Here is a 27,723-nt window from a genome sequence, read left to right as displayed (position 1 = left end):
GTAATTAAGAATAATAGAGCTTTGTTTTAGGGGAACAATTCTAAATCCACACCATGTTTATTCATATTTTCCGTTTCCCGTCAGACTGACAGCATACATGAGTTATTTTCTACCACTTGTTTTAATTAGTCTGAACAAGCGCTTGATTTATTGCTCTTGATTGTTGATCAGTCAGCCTCGTAGCCCAATCATTTCGCACAGTATCCATCACATTAGGGAAAACAGAAGTTGAAATTGTTCATCTTTCATTTTTTTTGTCCATGTAGGGTCTCAAAGTGTTTGTACGGTAAACTTTAGCGCAGTAAAATTAGACTGTGACGCTGTTTGTGATTCTTCTGCGGCTGGCCTTACTCACTGCAGTGAATCATGTGTTCCGAGGAGTCGATCTGGAGCCCAGCTGGCTCCCAGTCAACACCTCTCCTCTACTCTCCTCTGGCTCCAGTCCTGTGTCCTGCCACATCTCCAGGATGGAGGATTGGGGTCTTTTTTTGTCTTAGGTGTCATTTCTAATGGAAATAAACAAGGATTGTGAAAGCGCTCCAGCCATCACTCACCCTTCCTACTCTCCCCCTCTGACACAGACCACAAGTATGTGGTGAGTGGAGGAGCAATTTTTTCCCACCGGATCATTGTTCTTAAATGTTCACTATAAACATCCACTTCAACACTTAATTGAAGTATGTCAGTATAAATTGACTTTAACACTTTCCGAACTGAAACATTCCAGTGGAGCAGTGTTTGCTATTTCACTTTAGCCTGATTTCTTCATCCTTATCTCTATATTTTTGCTGGTATTCATACTTAGCCGACAGGGTATCTCTCTCATATTAACTACACCTCTACTCCCTTCATAGGACTGATAAAAAACACATATCAGTCAACTCATTAAAGCCACCAGCCCTTTTCCCACATTTCTGCTCTCCATGCAATTCACTAGAGAAAAAAATGCTTCCTTTTATTAACAGGAAAAATCTGATAATGTATCAGAAAATAGCTTTTTCCCATTGAATTGTGGTTTCATGAAGATTTGGGCCAAACTGTTGATATATAGAAGGTGTTCTGCATTACTCGTAGATATTGAAGCAGAAAAGTGCCGTTGTAGTTAAACGCCACATGCCTCTACAATACCTCACCCAGAGGCACACTCCTCCCCTTTTCCTGACAGTTTGATACTCTCTCTCTGTGTGTATTGGCCTCCTCCCGCAGCTCGGTGGGGTTAAAGCTCGGCAGCACGCCTGCTACTCACATGGCTGTATAAGGGCACAGGGATTGCGCCTCACCGCTGCAGCAGAGCGAGAACGAAGCAAAAGGGAGGCAGAGAGAGAGGGTGAGCTCCCATCTGGTAGTTCTTAAAACTCCTGGAATGCTTTTGCTTTAGTTACACAAACCAAACAAGGTTTCTCACCAAGCCAGTACGTTCTCCCTCCCAGAGTGCTTGTGCTTTCCTCAACACCCTCAGCAACCTCTTCAATCACACCTTTCCAATCCTCTCCAAAGAGAATGATTTAATGCTGTGGAAATAAAAAAATCTGGAGAAATGTTGGCTGATGTGCTCAAACGTGAAAGAGAGTGAGTGTAATATAAAAAAAAGTATCATTAAGCTTAATTGATTTATGTAGAATCTGCAAAGCTGGATGAAAAACGATATCCAGCTGAGGATCCAGATGTGCTCGCTTCCAGACTCATCCCATCTTTTCTGCTCGCGACACATTCTGGCCGTCTCACCGCTATGTCAGAACCATCCCAAGCCCATCTTAAAACATCACTGCTGCTGCTGAGTGATGGTTCACTGGCCTCCAAACCCTAGAGGGGGGGGGGCGGGGGCTGCTCTGCTTTAGTCATTATATTCAGAGTTCTGTATCCTACTGTCTGATTGGGATCTTGCTCACAGCACACACAATGCCAGGAAGTGGTTCTTTATCACATTTACGGTATCAGTATTTTTACCTTTTGCGGTTTTTGTGAGAGCTGTGCAGTCCTAATACTCGCCAGAAGCAACTGAAAAGGGTTTTTTTATGTGAGAGAGGGAAGCGGGGGAGATGGAGATAGAGGTAGTGTCTGCCCTGTCTCAGTTTGGGATTACAGTTAAAGCAAGAATTGTGGGGCCCTGAGAAAAGGGATCTGTAATTTTTCCACCACTCGTGTGCACAGCTGTCTACAATTCAAACACATCTCCCTAGTCCCTTCGCTTTTTCAAACTTACTCCCCTTTTCAACTCCTAACTACAATTCCATGTCACTGTATCCATATTCTATGCATCATTTGTGCGTGAGGTTTTATTTGAATTCTGTAATTGAAACGTATGTTTGTTTTCGGTGTCTTATTGTTCTCCTTGTCGGCTTTGCTTTGTTGTAAGGCGAGCTTATGTTTATCTGCCATCAAACAAATGTTCTCACTCTCTTTCCCCTCCAGATATCCGCCACCCAGAGGAGCTATCTCTACTGCGTAAACCCCGGGATCCCAAGAAGAAGAAGAAAAAGTTGGAGGAGGCAGAGGAGGACGATCTGGAGCTGGAGGGTCCACTGTTAACCCCCGGATCAGGTGAGCGGATGGATTGTGACTCTTACATGGAGAGGAAGCACAAAGCTTAAAACACAAATAATTAATATTTGTTCAAATAGATTGCAGAATAAAGTCTGTTCCTTTAAGGTTGTTTGGTTAAAGGTGATCTTTGGAGTAGTTATGCAGCATTGGGTTTGTTTTATATATACAGTATTTCATTCTCAAAGCAATAATTTTGCCTCCTTCAAGCAGCAGGTTGATAACAGGTTTTTCTGGCTGCTATGGAGCGTCCTCCGATCTTTTTTTTTGTGTCTGATTGCGCTTGTGGTTTCGAAAAAACCACTACGATAACTCCAGTTCGCTGCACCCTGCCTGAAGTGACCAAATATGAATGTGTGAGTTTAAATGCCCGCTTGGGATCCACAGCCCTGGCTTCCAATTCCTTGGCAGGGAGGACGAAGAATGGTTGAGATTCCTCACATAGTTGGTCACGCTGCCATTTTAAACCCATACCAGGCTACACGACTGCAGTTATAGCGGGGCCCTCCTCCCTCCTCCAGAGATGGGAGAGCCATGTGAGCAGGGAGGAGTAGAACAAAACAGGCTGTGCTCTGCAGACCGTTGGCATTACACAAAACTGCTAACGCTGTGAGACAGGGTGAATGGGACCCATTGTGTGGATCGAGTCTCTCCTCTGTCTGTCCGTCCGCTGGCTCCTTAGACTCAGTTAAACGTGCATACACACACGGATGGGAGTGGAGAGAAAGCAGAAAATCATTGTGGACTTGTTGAAGCGTTCTCACAGCCAAGCGAGTCTAAATCTGATCAGTTGCTTCACTCAACTTGTGATTTTTTTCATTTCATTTATTGTTCCGTTCGTGGTATTTACAAACTCGACGTATAACAATTATTTACAAAACATGTCTCTGTAACACACCAGACCCGAAAGGGAGCAGGGAGAAGAAAATAATCTTATATTACCGGCCCCTTTCTATAAAAAAAAAAGAAAATAGATGGTCTGTCATGTTTTCTTATTCACAGCCAGTTATTACAGTCAAAAGAAAATAACAGAAACACAAAAAACTTACAAAAGATAATTAGTTCCCACTCCACAGTTAAGGGAAAGAAACAAAACAAAAACAACACCAAAACATCACATGATCATCACATATCTTTACCAATGCAGGACAAGAGTACATCATTTATTCACTTATACAAGTTCTTCAACTGAAACAATTCTATACAATTCTTTAGGTCATTTTGTTTGGAATTCCACAGTTTTACACCAACCACCAAAATAGTCAAAATTGGTCGTTTTAGTTCATATATCAAAATAAAACAAGGGATAAAAAACGATGTTGACATGACGAACACACCCAAAGTTGCATCATCACATTTCAAGGGGCGTGCTGCATTACTGCCTCCAGTACAGATGTGTTCTGTACTCAGCGGGTCACACTGTTACGTGGCGCAGAGAAACGGTTTCAGCAGGAATTTACGGAATCTGTTTACTGTCACCAGTCTCTCGTGTGTTTCCCTTGTGAGTACGCACACTGACTTCCTGCATCCTGCTCCCCTCAGATCAGATCACATGTTACAGTCGGAGAGGAGACTTCATGGACAAGTTGTAAGATGTAATTCACGTCCCATGTGGGGAAAGGGCTGTCGGGTCATATCTGCTGATGGGAATCACAAGGTTTTCAGAGAGGCAGCGATGCAATCAGAATCAAAGCATGTGCAGCTAACTGAGGGAGGAGGAGTCACTACTTCTCACCATGGAGTTATTTTGATAATTGTTACTTTATCAAGCACGTATTGGCCAAACTTTCCAGAGTGAAGCTTTCAAATTTCAATATGATCCAACTTTCTTTGTCGTGTATAATAGTAAACTGAATCTCAGTTGTTGGTCAGACGTGAGACAGTTGAAAACATCACCTTACATATTACAATTTTCTAATAGTGTATAGGCAATGCAAGTTTATTTTATAGCACCTTGTAACACAAGGCAATTCAAAGTGCTTTGCAAAAATTAAAGACATTACGAGCATTAAGAAATAGTGCAGCAGAAATGGCTTTTAAAAAAGTCATTAAAAAGCAAAGATCATAAAATGAGTATAATGTTGAACTGGGTCTAAGATATATCTAGTGTAAACTAAATGATTGGGTAAATAGTTAGTAGAGGATCCATAATAAAAAATAATTGCCTCAGTTTTTAAGGGGGCCTGTTGTATTTGCGTCACCATCTTTGGAAAAACCTTTGTAAATGATAATACTTTAATATACATTAAAATAAATTCGACAAACATAGCAGGGAGTATGTATTCTCTACAGCCAGGTCCACACTGACCTCAAAAGCAAATAACATGTTAAGCACCAAGGTTACAGTACATGACCAATTATTTTTACTTAAAGGCTGACCATCTTTTTCCAAAACCTCAACCTCTGTCTCTAAATGTATCCTTTAGGAAACTCCCAAGTCCCGTCTGTCTGCACACGTATGTAAAGTGCCTCACAAAGTTGGTCATTTTGGTATAAAAATCCAAGTTACTAATCCTTAACTGCTGTCGTGACTCAGAGGAAGAGCAATGATGATGCCAGTCCACCATTCCCCTCAGGGCCCACCACAAGTGGAAGTGCATGCTGGATCTAACTATGCTTCCTGTCCACGTGGAAGACCTACCGATGCTTTAAGATATGTGCTGCAGATTATACATGCAAGGCTGGGTCACGTTGACCAACGCCTCGCCTGGGTTTTCAATCAGTCATGCCGTGTCAGAAGGCTATGAATAGGATGGAAAGGACTACTCACTAGTCATTTCAGCGCGATCCACTCTGCAAAGAGGGTAAACTGAGTCATCCGTTCTGTGGCTAACAGCTCGCAGTAACCATGGAAATGCCCCAGATCTCCCGGTTTTGAATGTCTTTACTTTTGTCTTCTCTTTTCTGTTTCCTCCTGTCCTTGTATAGTTTAACTTTATCTTGAATCTGTCAACTTTATGTTGTTTGTTCCCATTCCACTTCTTCCCCTCTACCTCCTTCCTGTCTTTCTTCCTCTTACTCTTTTTCTTTTCATCCTAGCCTCTGAGGTTATATACATCGGACCTGTCAAAGGTAAGCTTTTCCTCTTCCTCTGTCCTTTACTCTTCCGCACCGCTCAAACTCACCCTCACCTTCCCCTTTCTCCTTGCCCTCCACCCCCACGGCTGGAGTGTTAAGGTCACATGAGATCTGTAACCTTTTGAACCAGGAACCGAGTCACCTGACTGCCCTTCTGGAGAGAGTCAGCAGATTTGTGCAGTCACATGATCAAGGCTTTGCCTCTCATTAGCAATTAGCTCAAAGCTCACTTTTTATTTCAGCTTCTCCGGGCCTGCTCACACTGTGGCTGCTGATTGTCGTTACAGTATAGCTGATCACTTTTAGCCCGTTAGTGAGGAAGTCATGAGTGTTAAAAGAAGTTTAAACTCAGAACAGTGATGATTATTTCTTCAATGATACAACATACATACCACTACCAACTGCCCACACAGAGACTCTGTGTAAAAATCAAAACCACAAGAGACATTTTTATTTATTGACAAACCTCTCCTGGTTTACTTGTAGTCTTAACAGCCCATGGTGGTCCAGTTCCATCCCTATAAGCCCTATGAATCCCCAGTGTGGGAGCCTTAGGGAGTAAAGCCATGTTAACATTCTTCGTGCCTTTTGGCCTGCATTAGAGAGTCCGTAAACAGGATGGAGGAGGCCTAGCTACCAGCTTTTTCCTTATAAATGGTCTCTCTGGATATTTGGGATTCCTCTGTAGACCCCTTGGGAGATGGAAGTACTCTCTCTGACCTGATGCACTCAGCATTATGGAAAAACCTTGAAAGAAGCCCTGAATAACACCCTCCCCCCCACAAGGGATGCGTGGCCATAGCCTGCACCCTGTTCTCATGACCTCAGCTCGCAAACACACACGTGCACACTCACAAACACAAACCGAGCCCACTTCCTGATTTCAGACGGGATTTAGTGGTTCAGCCAGTGTTGCTTCTTGACCCACAGAGGGAGAGAGGGAATGGGGGGGGTATGGGGTCAAACATACTCCCACAAGGCCAGCTATCAGGAAATGCAAACAGCTTCACTTTGGTGGCCTGCTGGTATTTGGAGCCAAAACTAATTAAAAAATAATGGAAAAACAAAAGATAAATTACCATCTAAATAATTGAGAGCCCTCATTCATTTAAGAAGAAAAAAAAAGATGTGTCTGATTATTCTACAATCTCACACAACGTTGTTATTATGCATCCTCCCCTATCAGAGCGTCCCCCCTCTCCTCTCTGTGGCGAGTTGTGCAGTAGTTTGCCGTGTGCCGTGCATTCCTGCAGGTTTTTTGACTGTGATTAAGTCGGTGACCCTGAACATGTTCTGTGTCATCTGCATGCTGGTCCACATCAGACCGCCATCAGCAGGAGAACATGGTGGAAGCCACTCATCTGCAAAGTGTGGGCCGGTAGTCACATGTTGTGTTGACCGCTAGCTGGCCTCGCTAGGCTGCAAGTGTGTGTGCTTCTTGAAAAGTGTTCCCCCCTTGTCCCTCTGATGCTGTTGTTGTACAGTGTTTTTGTTCATTAGTGTGAGACAACAATTCTATTACAGTTATATTGTTCATTTTTTATATAGATGTATTATATAAGGCGCTAACTGATGACTGTGTGTTTTCAGGGAGCATCTACTCCAGTCCAGGCTTGTACAGTAAGACGATGACCCCCACCTATGACTCCAGAGACGGCAGCCCGCTCTCGCCCACCACCGCCTGGTTTGGGGACAGCCCCCTCTCGGAGGGAAACCCCAGCATCCTCGCTGTGAGCCAGCCCATCTCCTCCCCAGATATCCTGGTGAAACTCTACAAGCCCCAGTCTCTGCTGGACAAAGCAAAAATCAACCAGGGGTGAGTGGACTCTCTGTAGTGGTTACTTGGCCTGGATGAATTGCATATAGTCAGAAATGCTATGGTGGGATTAAAATAGTCCCAAGATGCCGCAGAGTGAGTCTTTCCTAAATGACATCTTTCACTCTCTGTGCAGGTGGTTGGACTCATCCAGGTCTCTGATGGAGCAGGATGTAAAGGAGAATGAGGTGCTGCTGCTGAGGTTTAAATACCACAGTTTCTTTGACCTCAACCCTAAGGTACGTCTCATAGACAACAAAGAACAATTTGACCTTGCTAACAGTATCCCTGAGGACGTTTAAAAAGGCCATGGGGTGCCAGAAAGATGATATCTTGTCATGAGTGGAAAACAGACATGATGCCATTTACCACAAACATCTTGTTTTTGGTTGGTCGCACAGATCCTGTTGTGTCCTGTGTGTGTCAGAGAGGGAGAGAGCGTGCGAGTGTGTTTCCTTGCTGTTAGTTTGTACACATGTTAACCTCTGTGACAAACCTCTCCACAGTATGATGCCATCCGAGTGAACCAGCTCTATGAACAGTCTAAGTGGGCCATCCTGCTGGAGGAAATTGAGTGCACAGAGGAGGAAATGATGATGTTTGCTGCCCTGCAGGTAATCAGGCTGTTTGTGTGTTTCTGTGTGTGTGTGTGTGTGTGTGTGTGTGTGTGTGTGTGTGTGTGTGTGTGTGTGTGTGTGTGTGTGTGTGTGTGTGTGTGTGTGTGTGTGTGTGTGTGTGTGTGTGTGTGTGTGTGTGTGTGTGTGTGTGTGTGTGTGTGTGTGTGTGTGTGTGTGTGTGTGTGTGTGTGTGTGTGTGTGTGTGTGTGTGTGTGTGTGTGTGCGTGCCTACATTTCAATTTTCCCCCGTTTCAGCATTTGTCGGTAAGGGTCTGAAATCTGAAAACCTGCAGTCCTCTTTTCATTGGGCAACGGGCACATTGCCTACTAAACCGCACGCTAATGAATTGCATGGGCTTCCACCCAAAGCTGAGACATATGGCTACCAGTTCTGCTGCACGCACACAAAAACTTGGCTATTGCACAATGCTGCAGAATGAGTTCACGGGGGCCGTATCATCACACACACTCCCACCGGTCTTCTCACTGTGCCTCAGTATTAATGAATTATCTTTATCAATGACTCATAGTTCATAAAGAAAATGGAATTATTAGGCTTTTAAAATAAAAAAAATCTCTTTGTGATGAAAGAATGAAAGATCGTAATACATTGGTTTGCGGTGTTACCAGAATTAAATGTCACCTAGAAACCAGGTCTGGAGAGAAATGAAACAAAACGTGATTTTTAAATATGATTTTATTACATAAATGTTCTTGTCGATGAACAGTAACCTAATGAATTCCCTAGATATATATTCTGCCAACATTGAATCTTCTCACTAAGGGTTTTCAAGTGTGTTTGTATTCTGGGCCAGGCCCCCGAGCTTTATGAGTAACTTCTGCAAACCTTAAAGCCTCTTGCTGCAGCCACTCACACAGCGCTGATACGGCCTGGACTTTGAAGCCTCTGGAAGCATCAGTCTCACACTTATCTCTTTAAAACGTAGATCAGGAGGAGGATAAATGTGGATCAGTGGAAGTGATATACAGATGTGAGCCCCTTTAGCCCCGTCAGGTATCCCCTGTAGTCAGGGGGTGGTGGCCCTGCTATTTCTGACCCTCGTAAACTTTATATGCCGAGACCCAAGGACGCCACCCTGTCCTCACCCCCCCAGGGTAATTATAGAGCATCTTGGGCCACAGGACCCATGCTCAGACCACCCACCCCTGGCAAGACACCACCTCATAGACCTGCTCACATTCCTCTAAAAGCCGTCTTGCACTGTGAGGTGTCAGGTGTGTCATCAGATCGGTTATAATTACACTTAACTGGTTTCTCGTTACTGTTCCTGACAGAGATGCTAATCCGGGTTGGGTGTTTAGACTGGAAGCTACTCTGTCGCTACCTGTCTGTTCGCACTTTCAAAGCTACTACTATGTTTCACCAGGAAGCTTGAGCTCAGGGTATTTGGCTAAGGTCTCACTGGTGAGAGTGGATACACAGGGTCTAAAAAAAGAGCAAGGATTGTCCACATCCAGTATGTTACTGGCTTGTGTTAGCATGCCATCACCTGGACGATTTACTTTGGCCGTATTTAGGAATGAGGTATTCAGGAGTCAAGACTGGTAACAAACTTCAGAGTCACCAAATTTGGGCACAGGTTGTACTTTCTATCTCAGCAGAGAAACACGTACACGCGTCACACAAACAGGAAATAAGCCCCGAATTGATGCAGATTTTTAAAAAGCCTATCAGTGCGAAAGAGGAGAAAAAACAGAGTGTTATGGCGAGCCCTTTGTCCCACATTCTGTAACCTTAGCTGGGCTAAAGCCTCACATATCTCTCCCAAACTCTGCCTCTGTATCCGACCCTTCTCTCTGTATCACCCACTCTCTCTGCAGCTGTTCATTCATATATTGGCGGGGGGTGGGTGATGGGTTGACATTATAAATACCATTTGTCAACAAGTTGTATTTAGCGTCTCTGACTCACACTGAGAGGTAAACATGGTCTGGTTTTCAGTTATGGCCCCATCCTGAAGAGTCGGTGTTCCCAGTGTTTTCTAGTCCTTATTGTCTCACATGTTTCCTGTTAAACATTTTATTTGACCAGTTCAAAGACATTCTCAGAAAAAACTGTACCAGCACAGTACCCATTGTTTCTCCCAGTGACAAATCATCTCAAACTACTTCTTCTGCACCTCATCCTGAAACTGTTCTCTTCATTTTCACCATCTTCAAAGCCATTGTTTCCTCCCCGGTGAACTCAATGCTGCACGCTGGCAGCACCTTCTAACATAAATGCCCACACTTCTTATAAAGAATTTATGTCGCTATTATCACAGTCCAATTGTATTTTTATAAGACAAAGTTGGAGGGGTTTGTGCTTCACTAGCACACATAGCAGCAAACTTTAGGAATAGTCAGCACAACCGGGTGTTAGAGATTATTTGTTCCTTTTTTATTTGACTTACTTTATCTCTGTACTCGCTTTTGTTGACCGAAACTGCTGGAAAAGTCCATATTGTAAAAGTGGGATTTAAAGGAGGAAGTCAAGAAAAAAAATGACTGCGTTAGGAAATCTAGGACAATTATTTGCTGATTTTCTAGATCCTGAAAGGTCTGGAGTTGTGAAAAATAACAGATATTGAAGGTCTGGATATATCATGTGAACTCCAAATATAAAATGCTTAGAAACCTCGGTCAACCCAGAAAATCAAGTGATCCAAATTATTTTGAAGATGGTTTCTAACTGTGATTCTATTTGTGTCTTTTCCTCAGTACCACATCAACAAGCTGTCAATCATGTCTTCAGACAACCACATGAATAACAGTGAGAAGGAGGTGGATGAGGTGGACGCAGCCCTGTCAGACCTGGAAATTACCTTGGAAGGAGGGAAGACTTCCAACACACTGGTATGCCGACACTCCCACATCTTCACATTCATACCAGGAAATGGCTTTTGATTTCTGGATTACGTGTACTGGGCTCCAAACTCATTATGTGGATTTATTTTCTCAATTGCAGCAGCTTGGCTGTGTTTGTGAAAAAGCGTCCTTTCATCAGCCCTATTGAACCGGAGCGGAAACCTACATAGACTGGCCCAAGGGAGGGGAAATAACAATGAATTTTACTGGAAGGGGGCTACATTTTGCACAGTTATTTATGAGCTCTGTGTCCGACAAAGGCTGCGTGTTATATGGATAGGTCGAGAATAAATATGTCTATTGTTACAGCAGCCCTGCCTCAAGAATGTGTTACGTTTTTACAGCTTATCAGAGGAAACTGAGCTTTGAGATGTTACATAAGAAGTGTTTTCTTCAGCATACTGTCCCGAGCAATGACATTGCAACTGTACAAAGTTGATCTTGAGGTCATTCTTCTGTCTAACACTGTTGTTTTTATTACTTCCTCCTAGGGTGACATCACATCTATTCCTGAGCTAGCGGACTACGTCAAAGTCTTCAAGTAAGTGCACATCTAGAGCTGCCTCATCCCACAAAATCAAACTGTGTGTGAGTGGGTGGAATGTCTCAGAGAACCAGGAAATAACATTTTCGGGATAAACGAGAAAGCTGTTGTCTGTTTCGCATCAGAGTAATGGGCTGCTTGTTTGCCAAAGGACATTTACAAGCTGAGCTTTCAGTTCAGCTTTTCAAACGGACGGCAGTTGGTTCCAAGCATATTTTATAACCATATTCTCTTTTGGCTTCGAGCCTTTGCTGACAAGCAGGTGGCCCCTGGGGTGATTGTCTCATAAAATGTATAAACTATAGAGGGTGGGGTGTGGGGGCAGGGGGGGCATATCAAGAGCCATTTCCTCTTCTAATGGTTTTCCGTTAATGGTCATGTCCAATGCTGGCTCCTTTCCTATTCCCCCTGCTGACTGTGCCTTTTTTCTCATCTCTTTTAGTCTTTCCTCCCCCACCCTGTTTCTTGAATAATAATAACGAAAATGGAGTTTTTTTCCATCTGAAGTCTGACAATTCCTCCCCCCTGTCTGTTGTTTATTTCCCAGGCCCAAGAAACTGACGCTGAAGGGCTATAAGCAGTACTGGTGCACGTTCAAGGATATCACAATTTCCTGTTACAAGAGTAAAGAGGAGGCTCATGGGACACCTGCTCACCAAATGAATCTTAGAGGTAGACACACACAAGATGTCATGCGAGAATGCAATGCTTTATTTTTCTGTCAAATGAATCGGTGTGACCTTTGACCTCTTCTTCCGCTCTGCACTCTGGCTTCCATGTGTAGGTTGTGAGGTAACTCCAGATGTGAACATCTCGGCTCAGAAATTCAACATCAAGCTGCTCATCCCTGTGGCGGATGGCATGAATGAGATCTGGCTTCGGTGCGACATGGTAAGACTGAAGCTAACGCGCCATTTCTGGTCATTTCCTGTCATCTTTACTTTTTAATCATCAGCGTTTGACTCTCTTCTCCAGGAGAAACAGTACGCCCACTGGATGGCCGCGTGTCGCCTGGCCTCCAAAGGGAAGACCATGGCCGACAGCTCGTACAACCTGGAGGTCCAGAACATTCTGTCCTTCCTCAAGATGCAGCACATGAACCCTGACCCTCAGTTCATCGAGCCAATCACCACAGACATCAACCCAGAATGCCTGGTGTCCCCGCGCTATCTTAAGAAGTACAAGAACAAGCAGGTAAGTCAAGTGACCTCTGAAGTTAGGCTGCACATGTGGAAGGTCGTTACTAAGAGACGGACACACGGAAGGCTGCTATCTGCTCTATTGTGTATTATTCTCAAGGTTGTTTACTTGTTTGATGGAGTTGGATGTGTCTGATGCTTCCCAGATGGGCGCCTCCTGGCATCAGGCTTGTCTCACACTGGAATGTAGCCTCCCTTTTACTCCCCCCTCCTTTACTCTCCTCCTTCTTCCCGCCTCCCTTCTGTCCGAGGGGAAACCAGGACAGCAGACGTCCAAACCGCTCAGCGTGTTTACAGTAAAGATGCTCATGTCCGACTGTAATGGAGAATTTGTCTGCTCTTGTGGACAAAATTTAAGAGATCCCAGCTGCTGGACTAGTAACTGCTTAGTTAATCAGGCTATAAAACATGGTCACTTCTAGTAGCTCGCTATCGGCAACATTTTTATAACCAGGTGTAGAATTTACAGAGGAATAAGGATTTAACTATCTTCTAAGCGTTAGGGAAATTCACAATGTGCCCGGCAGATTTGCATGTAAGCAACAGCCTGTTGTGTGTGCACGGGACCAGCTGAGTACACGGCTTCCATGACTGTGTTAATGGGGATGGGTGAGAGGGGTGAGGGGTGGGAGATGCTTCCTATCGCTTACTCACACAGTCTGGATTTGTTTAAGTTGTAGTAGAAAAGCGGGGGGTTGTTACGGTAAGTGATTACTCAGAAATGGTATGGGATAAACTGGATGTCTGAGGAGAGAGGTAGACGGACAGACGGATGTGTGTCACGATACAGATTTGTCTTTTTTTGTTGATAGTTCCGTAATACAGGAATAATGAATGTGACAAGATTTTACTGAGTTCAAGGTTTAAACCATTCCTATGGGAGAGCTATTACAGGTTAATCTGAAGTCTGCAACTTCCTCAAACATAACTGCTGAAAATGAATCCAAAATGACAGAAGTATTGAATAAAGTTTCAGTTCTCTTTCTCATTAGTTCTATTTCTTCTCTTTTTGAGTAGTCAGGAAATCCCTTTATATATAGTTGGCTCAATAGCAAAACATTACTTCAACATCTCTTACTAAGGAACGACCCATTCACGTTTAGGATAGCGCCATGATGATGCACATTGAACAATTCAGACCAGCGAAGCCGTGGATTTTTTTGCTGTGAAGTCCTTCTTAACTACTTACTGAGCTTCTATTGCATTAGGGTCTTTATATACCTCACTTTATCTGGATAACTAAAACATAATACTGATGTTTCCTTACCATATTCTACTCTAAAAGACTGTGATCGTATTGCAGCTCATATATTTAATCAAGATAAAACAATAAGTATTTGTCTAGCATTTAAGAGCTACTGCTGCCATGAACCACATGTAGTTAAAATAAGAACTGTAGCTTTATCTTTAAATCATGAGCTGCTCTAAGTTCACTGAACCATTTACTAATATGGTCAGAGAGACATTTTTCTGGAATATAGAAAGAGAAAATACACCATCATGTTTGTTTTTTGTTTCAAAATATCCCCATGACTAATACACTGCCTGGATTTGAGGCTAGCAGCGGGGGTCCATCTGGGGCTGTGGTTCTTTTTGCTCCAGCTCCGGTCTCACTCTTAATCCCAGTCTGATATGGGGTATCCCCAGGCACACAACATTAAAAGAGTAGAGTCATATTTACAGTAAGTGTATGTACCCCTTCGCACACACACACGTGTACTACCGTAGAGGGCGTGGGGGCATCAGGAAATGAGCCGTGCCTGGGAATGCTGCGCGGGAAAACTGTCTGGGAAAAGCCCATTTGCACTCAGCTGCGACCCCTCCCCATCTGCTATAAACTGGACTTCCTGTTGCAAGACTGAACCCCGGAGACTTCCGTGCTGCTGCTCCCAGCGGATACACACTCGGGAATCTTTAGATTACTTGGCCCGGTGGGGTCTCTGAACGTATCTATACAGCTCCACAAAATAAACAGAGGATTAAAGACACAATTATAAACTCCTGGAGTATGGAGATGGGGTAGTTCTACATTTGGTGACTCAAAATTGTCCTGCTTGGTGCATATCGCCATCCTGTGGATAAAAGGGGAATTACAGAGAAGATGTGGTATTATTTTAGTAGCCCATTTTTTCGTATAAAACAGTCTTTATGAAATGCAATCGTTCAACGGCTACTTCCTTGATATCAAAACACACACATGTTGTGTTACATCCCTTTTTTTCTTTTAAATTAAATGAAAAACACCTGCTGTTGTTCTCCATCTTGTGGCTAAATTCAGCACGACCTCCACAGCCCCCCCTCCCCACTTTGTTTCTTTTATTACAATTACAGCCTCCTACTTTATTGTTTTTGGATCTCTCCTCCCCAACATTGATCTTACTTGCTTGTTCTCTCTGTCCAATTTATTTCCTTCTTTTCTCCCTTGTATGCTCCTCCTTCGTTCCTCTTTGCCCTTCTCCCATCCCCTCCTCACATCTTCAGCCAGGCTCTGTCAGGGACTTGGTAAGTTGAGTCATGTGTGCACTCGGTGCCTTTTGAGATGTAGATAGCTGTATGTGCATGTTTTGTATAAACTGAACATTTTTGTGTCCGGGTTTCCTCACCTAACCAAAAGTAGTGCCTGGTTCTGACAGTAGAATAGATGCTATCCTTAGATTTGTTGTTTTGTCACATCCTCTAATGTTTTCAGAGTGCTATAAGACATGAAATAACACGTCATTATATTGATATAACATGTTTTGTATCAATGTGCATCCATGCATCTGTATTGTTTCCATTTGTGTTTAAATTACCAGCGAGGCAATGAGTGATGGTAGAAAAAACACGATTTTCAGTCAAATAAATTTACCGCACCGGTGCTTTTGCATATTTTAGCCCAGTTGTGTATACGTAGCTAATGGACATCATTCATCACAACGGGTCCTATTTTTTATAGAGAGTTAGATATACTATTTATTGCAGTTGAACCGGGACTGCTATACGAACGTTTCTTCCATTCAACCATAATTCCTGACATACAGGAAATCTATAATTTGTTCTTCCAACTTTGGATTCCAATAGAGCTTAACAACATCATTTAATCAGTAGATGACTGTAACAGGAGGGAGGTTCACTTTGATTGATTTAGGGCTGCAACCATTACTGGACTAATAGATTAGCTGAATGAACAGACTGTACTTTTCAGAAGATGTCTTTGTTTCTCGCCTTGGACTTAACGAAATCCAGATGGACATTTAGCTTCTTTCTGACTTTTCATTCTACATTTATAGACAAAATAATGAATAGATAATCTAGATAATGATCGATAGGTGCAGCCCTAGCTTGATCACTTATTACTCGCCCTTGATGCGCTGTTACACTGCTCTAACAGTTGAATTTGTTGATCAAATGCTGGTCTGCAGCCCTGAGACTGATGTAGGGACTTTAGGAGAATACACACATGCATGCACACACTCACACACACACACGTTAACCTTAGCCTGGCTCCTCGGGAGTGCTTGTTTTGTTTGTCTGTCATCTTGTAGCTGTGTGAAGTCAAATTTTACTGTGACAGACCTCTGCTTATTGGCTGACACTGTGTGCGCTGCTGGCTTTATGGAATTAGCCACAGCTTGTTTACGCACTGGGTGTTTGTGGATTTGGGTTCAGGTGGTTTAAAAGTGGTGATGGGATGCATTTGTTAGCTCAAACTGAAGTGTGTGTGTGTGTGTGTGTGTGTGTGTGTGTGTGTCTGTGTGTCTGTGTCTGTGTGTGTCTGTGTGTGACTGTGTATTTGTCAGATTTCCGCCCGGATCCTTGAAGCCCACCAGAACGTGGCCCAGATGAGTCTCATTGAGGCCAAGATGCGCTTCATCCAGGCGTGGCAGTCCCTGCCAGAGTTTGGAATGACGCATTTCCTTGCCAAGTAAGATGGCACTTAAACCTCCGTCACCCACTCTCTGTTTCATGCGCTGACAGTGACTCATATTTGATCCACACACTTTCAATTCACAGTTTTATCTCTCCTTCCTCTCTGCAGGTTCCAGGGAGGGAAGCGGGAGGAGCTGATCGGCATCACTTATAACCGTTTGATCCGCATGGACGCGAGCACCGGAGACGCTATTAAGACCTGGCGCTTCAGCAACATGAAACAGTGGAACGTCAACTGGGAGATAAAGATGGTAGGAAACCATGAATATGACCGGTTTACTGTAATGTAAGTTATTTGCAACCTGTTCTCACGCAGTGTTGGCAGTAAATATTGTCTCTAGAGCTGAAAAAAACAATTTGGTCATTCATTTACATCATAATCATGCCTCCTCGACAGTCTTGGTACCTTACGTTTCAGGTCTGTCAGTCTGTACTATTTATTATGGTGGATGTGAACTCTAAGGCGCTCTGGAAGAAATAATAAATAAATAAACGTCCAGTTGGACCCAAGGATGAACTTATTTAAGTATTTCTGATTCGATTTTGGGGGTCAAAGTCACTCTGACCTCCTAAAACACAGCATTAGCTGCAACTCAATAATTCAAATGTCTATTATGACTATTTTAGACGGATATTTAATAAAGTAAAATGAGACAATTGTGACATTTGAAAATGCAAACTGCAACTTAAGTGGTTGCTTAAAGCATTACCCTTTTAAGGTTTTGGACTGTTGGTGAAAAGGATAAGTAATTTTGCATGTTTTCGCTATATGATGTGTTGTTCCTCTGTGCTCAGGTGACGGTGGAGTTCGCAGACGAGCCCAGTCTGGCCTTCATCTGCGCAGAGGTGGACTGCAAGGTGGTGCATGAGTTCATCGGTGGCTACATCTTCCTGTCCACGCGCGCCAAGGACCAGAACGAGTCTCTAGACGAGGAGATGTTCTATAAGCTGACCAGCGGATGGGTCTGAGCTGCCCCCCCCAAACCACCAGGGGCCAACGATTGTAGGTCAGGGGCCAGGAGGGGAGTGGCTGGGGGGTTGGAACTACAGTGTATGGGGTTTATTTGTATTCTAACTATTTCTCAGTCTGTTTAAATGTTTGGAGCCGTGCTGAAAAGTCCAGAACGCAGCCAACGTTGCCACGGCTGACACTGTTTTATTGATATAGTATTTCTTTGCATAAACGCTGACCGGGTCTTTGTTACAACACTAACTTTCTGGTGAACGCAGGCCAGAATATAAACTTTCAAACGCAAACTCCTGTGGTTGAGCAGAAGCCTTACACACACCTGAAGCAGGAAGTGCCTGTGTTCTCCTCTCCTCCTGGACTGATGGCCGTCAACATTACGTCCATGTTCCCTTTAACGCCAATCAGATGCCTCATTGAATCCCAAAGATGTTTTTTTTTTCTCTCACTGCCTTTTTTCTCTCTCTTCTAATAACTGAGCTGACATCAGACTGTCATTAAAACATTTGTAATCGTAGTGCCACAGATAGCTGCAGTTATATCAATTTATTTATCCTAAAAGACGGACTTCCTCCAAGTCCGAACAAAAGGCGACTGAGGCACTACATGTCCATCCTATCACTATGAAGGGTTCATCTCTTTAAGTCACATGTAAGCACTTCTACAGTATACAGTCCTGTTCATGAATAAGCTGTTGTTCAATTTCCTTTTTGCTTTTGATGTCCTTGTGTTTGTTTTTGAGCTCGCCCAGAGGGTCGAGTCTCTGTAATGAATTCTTGTTGTATTAGCTGATGGGTGTGACATTGAGAGGTTTGTTTTGTATTTAATAAACTGCTAATAGTGAGCATGTCTGGAGACACACTACAGTATAGCGCACCGGGATGAGTGTCCTGCGGGTTTAGAAATCTTGATGATGTAAATGTCCCTAGTGTAAAGATTTTTATCCGGAAAACACATTCACTTCAGTGCTCATTATATCTAAAAGTTTTTCTTCAAACAAGCATTTGTATAACTTTTGTTGGTCGGCATGTTGAACTAAGATTGCTTACTAATGTCTGTGTATTTAAAATATCTCATCATCATGTTTTTAAAAATGTAGGAAGGCTCAACATGAAGCTACGTGATGTAAAGATGTTAAATATTATTAAAGGCAGACTTGGCATGAAGGCAAATTAATATGGCGTCTAGATTCTGCCAAATCTCATCATCATATTTGAAATTGTATCCAAAGATTTCTGAACCCCTGGCGTCTCATCACGTGCACTACAGAACAGGAGGAATCATAATTCCCTTTTACCACCTTTAACCTTATTGCCATTTTGCCTCTCACACCATATAGTATTATTATTATCATTCTTATCATTACACACCAGCAAAAGGTCACCGAGTTTGAAGAATCAATATGCAATGCTTTCTTTTCTTCTGTCCTCAGTATGAAGGATCAGTAAATGAAGTATTATTATTTTTTTGTAACTAATGTAAAAAAAAACACAAACATTTTATAGAATTGTACAGTTTGTTTCTGCTTTTCAGGGGGGGTTGGAAGTCTTTCCTTTCAGAGATGAGGGGGAAAGCCACCTGTCAACATGTGTAGTATTCAGAATCGTGCCTACTTACGTCGTGTCCTTCCTGAGTATCCAGATGAAGATAAATATGAATATATATGAAGATAACACTAGTCTCAAACTCCAGGTTTGATTAAGATATTTGTCGAGTACATATTATAATTTTTTTTTAAAAACAAATATGTATGCCTTTTCGATGTGCTCTTCATTTCTTGCATTTCTGCTTCATTTTATTGAATTTCTGCTTTCTTTTTTGTCCATTTGCAGCCCTGAGTTGTGTTTTTAGCTCATTCTTTAGACCATGATACTTATTCTGTGCAAATTACATTTTCTCAGCGCCTTTTTAAAACACGTCACTTGTTCGTCTGTTTTCGTCACAACTGAAGTGTGCCATTTAATAATGTCCATATGAAGGAGACCCTGGAGTTTGAGACAAATCAGCATAAGTGAACAGATATGAGAAAAAGGAAGCCTAGTCTGTTTTTATTTTCTCTGATGTTGTTTTTGTTTGCCTCCAGTGTCGGGAGCAGTGGTGCATGTCCTGCTGCTCTGTTTTCTGACTGTAAAAAATGCATTTATTTTAAAAAATAAAGTAATTTTTATTTAATTACAGTGTTTCTGCTTTTCATTTGCCCTTAAACAGAACAATTTGGCAGTGTTTTGACACTGAAACCCTATATATGGCTGTATTCCCAATGAATCCTGAAAAAAGGATAGTCAAGAACAGGTACATTTTTTTAAAGTCTTGGTCATTTCTTTAAAGGAATTGGCACTGGGGTTTTGGGTAAATGCTACTCTTGTATTTGTTGTGGTGTATTCTTGCCTCTACACATTTGGTTTGCTAGTGAGCGTTTATGGCAACAGGGTGAATGTGTCACCCAGAGCAAGGCTGTAGCACATAGATAAAATTTTTTGGACACAGTTTAAGGTAAGTTGTTCAATCATTTTATTGTTCGATTTTCTGTTTTCGTGGGTTTTGTTAACTGTAAGAAATCACAAATTGCCATCCTCTTCCTTTAAGATTCTTTAAGGTAATGGTTTATTTAGAAGAAATTGAATGTGACTCAACATCTTGGTCTTGAGGGGCTCTTCAGTGCGGAAGAAATGGGAACAACTGTGGAAAAAGTGCTCATATCTCCGTTGGGTCCTAATATATAGGTGCTCTTCTGAGATTTTGAAATGCGTCATCACATCTACCGCATAAATACTTTCTGGAGCTTAGTAGCTGCACCGAATCTGATACTAAATACACAAAAACTGTACAGTTACGCAACAGATTCCTGATTAAACAGCCTTACATAAAGTCTGCATATGGTGTCAATGAAGACTAAAATTGAGAATGGTTTGGGACAAGTAACATAAATGGAGAACAACCATTATTCTCCAGGCTGAGAGATGTGTTTAAAATAAAAAGACTTGAGATCGTACAGAAGGCAAATAAACGAATGTGCTAAAATGTGCACTGGTTCTGTTTCCCCACTAGAGGGCAGTGTCCAGCCACCTGTACTCATTAACTCTCCACCGCTGTGTTCTGCTTGGTGCATCTAAAACTTTTCCGTTTCTTTTTCCAAATCTGACAAGTTTACCCAGCATCCCAGGGGGGAAAACCAAGTGGCAGATTGAGGAGGAGATGAGATCAGAGAACGCCTGCAGACAGTCTGCTGTATGCTTTGGAGACAGGTCCACCTGTCACCTGCCGAGCAGCTGGGGGACGGAGGTGTTATTGGCCCTGACAGCTTTGGAGCTGCTCGCACCACCTGATGTCCACAGTATGTAGCCTACCATGTAGGAGGAAGGTAATGGAAAGATGATGATAGTGAGCACACAGTATAATCACTGGTGACAATTTAAAGGTGGGGCAATTGCTTGATGAGGTTAGAAAGAAGAAACAAAGCACCTTCAACCTTTTTTCATTGTAATCAAAATCTAATGTAGTGTTATACATTCATATCGTCTCTGGTTTGTGCGATAACAACCTGCACATCCTCCAGCCTTGATGATATATTCTTTAAATCTGCTCTGCACATTTCATCTACTAATTCAGTTTTTCAGTACACTCTAGCAATCAACCCTGAAGTATCGTATCATTAATAGCTGACGCTGCATTTCAACAGCCTGTATCCACTCTCAAGTCAGTTATGTGATCAGATGAGGTGTGCAGCATCGCAGAAGGAACAACGAATCAAATCCTGCTAGGACATCCTGTTCTTGTGCATCATCGCCTCAATCCAACACTTATCTTATAGTTTTAAATGCACTAAAGCCATTGAAGCACTCACAGGATCGAGACTCATGTAGATGGGTTTTAGACATTGAATAGAATATACCCTTATATAACTATTCTAATGCGGCCTCTGATATTCCCTATATAGCCCATAGCCAAGGGGGATCTGGGTTATTGTGTTCAATGTGAGTATGGGAAGTAATGACATCTAAAGGAACCACCTAGTGACATGGAATTCCTCGGAACCCTTGGGAGGATGAGTTGGCTGAAGGGGAGACTTGAGGAGGACATGTATAGATTGTGCTGCAAGCAAACAATTGATAAAAAGCAAGTATAAACGTATAAGAAGTAGAGCAATGGAAGTGTGAGGAGTTGCACCTGTTGCCTTTCAACACGCTGGCTTCCTGCTTGAACGAGCAAAGTTCAGTTTAAAGGAAGAACTGCTCTGCTTTCCTCATTCCTGAAGTTCACAGCTGGTAAAAGTCATTGTAAATGTCATTGGGATCTCTTTACAGGAAAGTGGTTCTGACATTCACTCCCATCGCCTGCGGTAAGTGCTACAGAGAATTTCGGCCATGACAGCAGGTGTTGATAAGCTGTTTTCAGGTGTGCCTTGAAATAGTCTTGAAGGAAACCCTTTGTTCTCTTCAGACTTGTGTGTTGACCTTGTCTAGATCCATTGTGTTTTCTCTTTTTCTGAATGCTGTTGACAGCTGTCAAGAGGTAATTGTCATGGTGAGTATGTATCATGGTGGCTGGAGGTAAAATTACTCTCTGCCAAGATGATAGAAAGTGAGGAATTTTTGGAAGCCTTGCCATGAATGTTTATTAGTTGTCACAAGAAGATAAACGATACTGACTTTTCTTTCCCCCTGACTTTAAATCCAGTGCCATAAACAGATGGACATTTTTTGTTTTTATCTCGACAACCATTTTGATGATAGCTTTTTCTTTTTACAGACACTCATTGTCCCAAGAGGATACATCCTAGTTGACTTTTCATCTAGTGCCATCAGCATCAGGACTAAGTTTTCACTTATCCAGTGAAATATATCATTTCATCTCGTCTCATTTTACGTACGTAAATGCAAAGGTGGGAAGTAACTGAGTACATTTACTTGAGTACTGTACGTAAATACAATTTTGAGATACTTGTACTTTATTTGAATATTTCCATTTTATTTAGTAGTTTTAATACATTCATTTTATACCTTTAGTTACTTTACAGATTTGGATTAATGATGTGAAATATAATCAACACTTAAATCAGGCTGGAGTAAATTCACAATCTACCCTGCAGTATACAAAGTGATTAAAGCTAGCTGCACCTTTACCAGCTTTGGTAACACTTTAATGCGTTGGACCAATCTGCATAATAAGTACTTTTACTTTTTGGTCCTTTAAGTATATTTTGATCATAAATACTTTTGAACTTTTGATTTCTAACAGAGTATTCCTACACTCTGGTAATTAACAATGACATTTAGTAGACATACCCCCCCCCCCAAACTGAGATTAATATTGCATTTAATTGTTTACATGCTAGCATTTAGCTCAAAGCCCAACCCTGTGCTTATGTATAGCCTCACAGAGCAGTCAGCATGGCTCTGAACTTGTAGTCTTGAAAAACATGTTCATATATTTTTTAATCAAAACCATATATTAACTTGGCAAAGTTTAGGGCCTTGGATATTTTGGATGTTAATCAACCAAATGTGGTTTAATCTTTAATCACTAAGCAGTCAGATGTGATTCCAGTCCCTTCTGCAATGTATGCAAGCCAAACCCACAACGCACTGCAACACTATATTCCCTCTTTGCTCAAAAAGTTAACACAGCACAATGAAAAGTACTTCACTTTAAAAACAAAAGGTATGCAAACAATTTAGAATTCAGTTTTGGTTCCATTCTCTTCTAATGTATTTTCATAAATGTATGCCATACAAAACAACGGCACACAGTAGTGGGCTGTATTGATGTGCTTAACCTTTTGGATTCACATATTAAAACTTAAGAATCCCCCTTAAAAAGAACTCACATGTTATTCCCATTAACTGGAACGATTCAGGCTAGATACGTTTCCATGGAAGAGGCCCGGGCTGAGCTAAACACTGAAGTGCCAAGACTTTTATCTTGATGTCATCAATTACACTCTGGAGCAGCTAAACTCAGTTTAAAGGCTCTAGAAAAACACATGTTATAGTCAGAGCTCTTCGTGGTTCAAAGGTTAAAACATCAAATCTATAAGGTATTAATTCCATGCTTATTTTTGGCATGAATAAGGTGAAGACTGTCAGCTTTGGATTGGATTCTTGCTGTTAACAGATTAAACATGACATCCAGACACCTTGGGGCTTTCTATTTTAGGGAGTTTTTATGGAAAGAGGTGTATATATATTGCTGATTTTTGTGAAGTCTGAATCATAAACGAGAAGTTGTCACAGTCTTATCCACAAACAACTTTTGACACCGCTACATCTCATCTGTTGGCCTTAGGTCATCCACCTTGTTAGTGTTGCTGTGAAGTCCGGGACATCAGGCATGCAGTTGCAGAAATGATAAGCTTGTCATTAGTCTCAGAGTTGATCCAGAGGGTGTCCTCTCAGCGGATGAGGTCATGTCACATGGTGTTTATAGTGATGAGATGAGGCTGTTGTGAGCCAAGGCGCTTGCATCATCACTTTCTGCAGCACGCAAGAGTTTATGGTCATCATACGTACATAACACAAGTATACATAAATTGTGGGCAACAAACTACAACTATAGCTATAGATCTTGTGTATTCAAGCTGAGGAAACTTTCCAAGACTAATATGTTTCCAGGCAATTTGCTGCAGGAGTCTTTTCTAAAGTAGTACACTTCCCCCTGGGACCTTTTGGCTTTAAGCACTGTTGCACACAATTGGCTAATTTGCATCACCTCACTCACTGAAACCTGTTTTTGTTTTGGATAAATCTTGTTTTAATGCGAAGGGCTGTTGTTAGGGATTATGTTTGGGACAAACAGATAAGTGTCGGATTCCTTTTTTTTCTCCACTTTTTAATGCTGGTGGAAGAACCTGTCTTTGCCTCGGGCATGATGGGGCGGTTCCTCTGCTGGCTTGTCTGACAAGGAAGAAACAGAGGTTTCCTTGGAGCTATTTTGTCAAAATCATAACCCTGCAAGAATCAATAGGAATCCTGCATTGGCAAGGAATAGGAAAAGTATATCAGGTCAATAGCGAGGCACATTTTTTCTATAATACAGGCATGCATTTAATGAACTTGGCTTCAAAGTAACATAATGAGATCATTCAGGTTTTTTGAAATCAATCCCCTTGAATCGATGGTATTAAAATGGCCCATCACTGACTCTCACTCATCCCCTTCTCGGACCTCACACCAATTTCATCCCCTTTTTTATTACCTTTATGCCAGGATATTATATGAAAGAGGTCAGTCAGTGCACCCCATGTCTGTATATCCCCATCATTTTCTCACAGTGGTTTCACAGCCATGACAGGGAACCACTGCCAACAATAAAGACTAAATTGAACTTGCAAAATGAAATTCGATCCTTGGCTCTTCGTGTTACCCAGAGGGCTTTGTTTATTGATCTGCTAAATTAGCTGCTTTTAACTGAATAGGTCAGTGGCACAGACAGAGGAGTAACAACTCAGACAAGTGGATGTGACGGACTGAATGAGACCCTAAACTGCAAAAACCTCTCAATAAAATAATTTACAAGAAATTGGGTGTATAAGAGACAACAGGGATTACACTGAAGGACTTCAGAAGTACTTTATTTATCCCAAACTGGGAAATGTTTGGCTTCTTCAATATAGTGAAGTTAAAGAGACATCAATAAGGCTTCCAGGTACTTAAATTATTTATATTGTAAGAGGTGAGTTTGAATATTGAAGGGTACCACTCGCTCTTTGCACATCTATCATTCAATTGTCTGCCTGTCATGATGGAGATGGATGTGTTTGTGGTGTTTAATGGTGCGTGGCTCCATTACAGAGTCTTTTGCCCAGTGACTTGATCAGAAATCTGACTCCAGCACACACAGGAGTATACAGTTTGGTTCAGGACGCATTTTCCTTCTGGAAATCCTGTTTTCACTCCTGAGTTAAGCTGCTGCCTCTGGGCAAAGTGAGATTGAATGTTTCTCCAGTGTTGGCACGATGCGTGATTGCAGGCAAGGTAAAACAGAGACTGACAGAAACAAATGTCACAGTTGGATGGATGGATGGAACAACAATTTGAATGTGATGTTAACTGCGTATACATTGCTTTTCATATTGTAAAGCCAATCTGAAATAAAGCTAATTACATCTGTCCTGTTCTGGTATCATGAAAGGGAAATCTTGTGTGACCAGTACTGTGAAGTGAATTATTCTAAGACCTTTTTTCTCTCTCATGAATCATCAGTCTGAATTTAATAAGACATTGATTTTCTCATATTAAAACTAAATATGTCATTGATTGGACAGCAAGCTTGATATTAGTAATGCAGAATTCAGAACAGGGACGCATTATTTTCTATGTTTTATAAAGCGACAAAGCAGCTATGATTGATCTGAGTATGAAAGTCATTACTTGCGGCTGGTCAGGGCTTTCAGATGATGAAATCTAATTAAAGTGGCTGTCTTTGGCAAAGTTTGCGCTTAAAAAGGCAAAAACGGTGACACTGACTGCAGTTGTAGAATGAGCATTAAAATCATTTTAAATAATGCCAGGTCTGTCTGTTCCATGCCTGACGGGCCTAATGGATCAGTCCTCTAATCTGACAGATGTTCTAGACAAATCAGACGAACCCTCTTGACATCCATTGCCCTGGAATGACTCATTGTGAAAGAAAGACAGATATGCCTAGAAGTGAAGATTGCCATGAAAGTGGTTCTGATCATCACAGTGAAAGGAGAAAGACTATACAACAACGCATACAAATGTTTTTGAAACAACACTGAATTCAGCTTTCTTACATAAATTGGGTTTTTGTGTATCTAACGTGATTGATGAGCAGCAGGCACAAGAAAAAGTAAAATCAATACCAAAAGCAAGATCTAAATATGCTTCTTATTTCACATTTAAAGATTAGTAACGCTGATTTTCACACTTGACCTGATATTGTGAAATGTGCACGTGCAGGACACACTCTTACACACATCCTGACAAGTTAAACTTAAACAAGAAGATTCAGACGTCCCCCTCCTCACATAAACACACAGTCCAGCTCCCTGAATGTGGCCAGTTCCACGAAGTTACCAAGAACCACGTGAACAACTGAGATGAAAGAAAATGAAACATGTCCTCCTTTATTTTCTCTGCTTGAAACATACACATTAAATAAAACCATGCAACAACTCACACACTCTGCATGTAAGCTCACACTTTTTGAAGTAATGTATGCATGTCAGCTCGACATGTTTTTCTCTCTAGTGAGCGCTCATGCAGCTCTGTAACCAGTTTCTGATGCCTCACACTGTGAAGAGTAAACAACAAACCACATGAATTCAGTGTTTGATAAGTGCAGCAGCAAGACAGAGAACGAAAAAAATGCAGACTGTATTTGGAGAGTGTACTAGGGAGTGTGTGAGTTTATAGCAGCCATCTGGCCATGTGTGGAGATGAGATGCAGGTGGAGGTCGGAGCAGAGGGGTCCCTCGCACCGTTCCATTCCTCTATCGTCAGATCTCCATGTTTACCCTCCGCACCACGGGGACTGAGGCACCTCATTCCCCGTAATCCAGCCAGCCTGCACAGCTCCTTGTCTAACGTCACAGGCAGGGAAGGATGTTTATGTTTTCCAGGATTTTTCAGATGAGGGATGGAGGGCGGGTTGAAGGAGGGCTTGGGGGTTTGATGGAAGGAACCAAGGGAGAAGGAGTGCCAGGTAGAGCTCTGGCTGTAGCTCCTTCCCTCCCGTGGGAGTGCTTTCCATGGAAATTCATTCATTTAAGGAGTTACTCAAGCCCACACAAGCTTTAGCCTCAGTCTAAGATTTTCCTTTTCAATTAAAGGGACAGCCTTCAAAATAGGCATCACGGATAAAAAATAAAGTGATGCATTTGAGCCAAAGATTGTCACTTAGATTTGTTCATTTTTCCTACAGTGATTTGATTGCACTTCAAATACCTAATATTGAATGCTACTCAATAGAAAATCTAAGGTGAATATTGGAACACGATTTTTTAAACTGCAGTCAGGTCAGTGAAGCCCAGCTGCGTGAATTCCCTGAGTACACTATGAGTACTCTAAAAGATATTAAAGCAAATTCATGAGAGGAACTGCAACCTGTTTCTATTCCACCTCTTTTAGCTTTCCACAGATTCCAATCCTATTCATGGGTTTCATGTGACGTCACACATGAATCGCAGCGCCATCTTGAGGACCGTTTACTACGCTAAAGTA

General features: G+C 42.0%; 1 protein-coding gene across 4 annotated transcripts in view; it reads left to right on the top strand.

Annotated features, from left to right (window-relative positions):
• Window positions 1-19,711, top strand: part of fermt2 (FERM domain containing kindlin 2) — a 38,194-nt gene extending 18,483 nt beyond the window's left edge. The window contains exons 4-17 of one of the 4 annotated variants that reach the window (XM_063908705.1): window positions 2,413-2,541; window positions 5,581-5,613; window positions 7,210-7,435; window positions 7,572-7,674; window positions 7,942-8,049; window positions 10,774-10,908; window positions 11,412-11,461; window positions 12,012-12,136; window positions 12,249-12,355; window positions 12,440-12,658; window positions 15,145-15,165; window positions 16,443-16,567; window positions 16,682-16,823; window positions 17,368-19,711. In XM_063908705.1, coding sequence (XP_063764775.1) covers window positions 2,413-2,541; window positions 5,581-5,613; window positions 7,210-7,435; window positions 7,572-7,674; window positions 7,942-8,049; window positions 10,774-10,908; window positions 11,412-11,461; window positions 12,012-12,136; window positions 12,249-12,355; window positions 12,440-12,658; window positions 15,145-15,165; window positions 16,443-16,567; window positions 16,682-16,823; window positions 17,368-17,541 — 1,697 coding nt within the window. In that variant the 3' untranslated portion in view covers window positions 17,542-19,711. The remainder of the gene's footprint in view (window positions 1-2,412; window positions 2,542-5,580; window positions 5,614-7,209; window positions 7,436-7,571; window positions 7,675-7,941; window positions 8,050-10,773; window positions 10,909-11,411; window positions 11,462-12,011; window positions 12,137-12,248; window positions 12,356-12,439; window positions 12,659-15,144; window positions 15,166-16,442; window positions 16,568-16,681; window positions 16,824-17,367) is intronic. The other 3 variants (XM_063908706.1, XM_063908707.1, XM_063908708.1) reach the window with 3 other exon arrangements.
• The last annotated feature ends 8,012 nt before the right edge of the window (window positions 19,712-27,723 follow it).

This window comes from Eleginops maclovinus, chromosome 19, assembly GCF_036324505.1.
Source record: "Eleginops maclovinus isolate JMC-PN-2008 ecotype Puerto Natales chromosome 19, JC_Emac_rtc_rv5, whole genome shotgun sequence".
Classification (NCBI taxonomy): Eukaryota; Metazoa; Chordata; class Actinopteri; order Perciformes; family Eleginopidae; genus Eleginops; species Eleginops maclovinus.
Note: the sequence above shows the minus strand (reverse complement) of the source record. Positions and strands in the feature narration are given on the sequence as shown.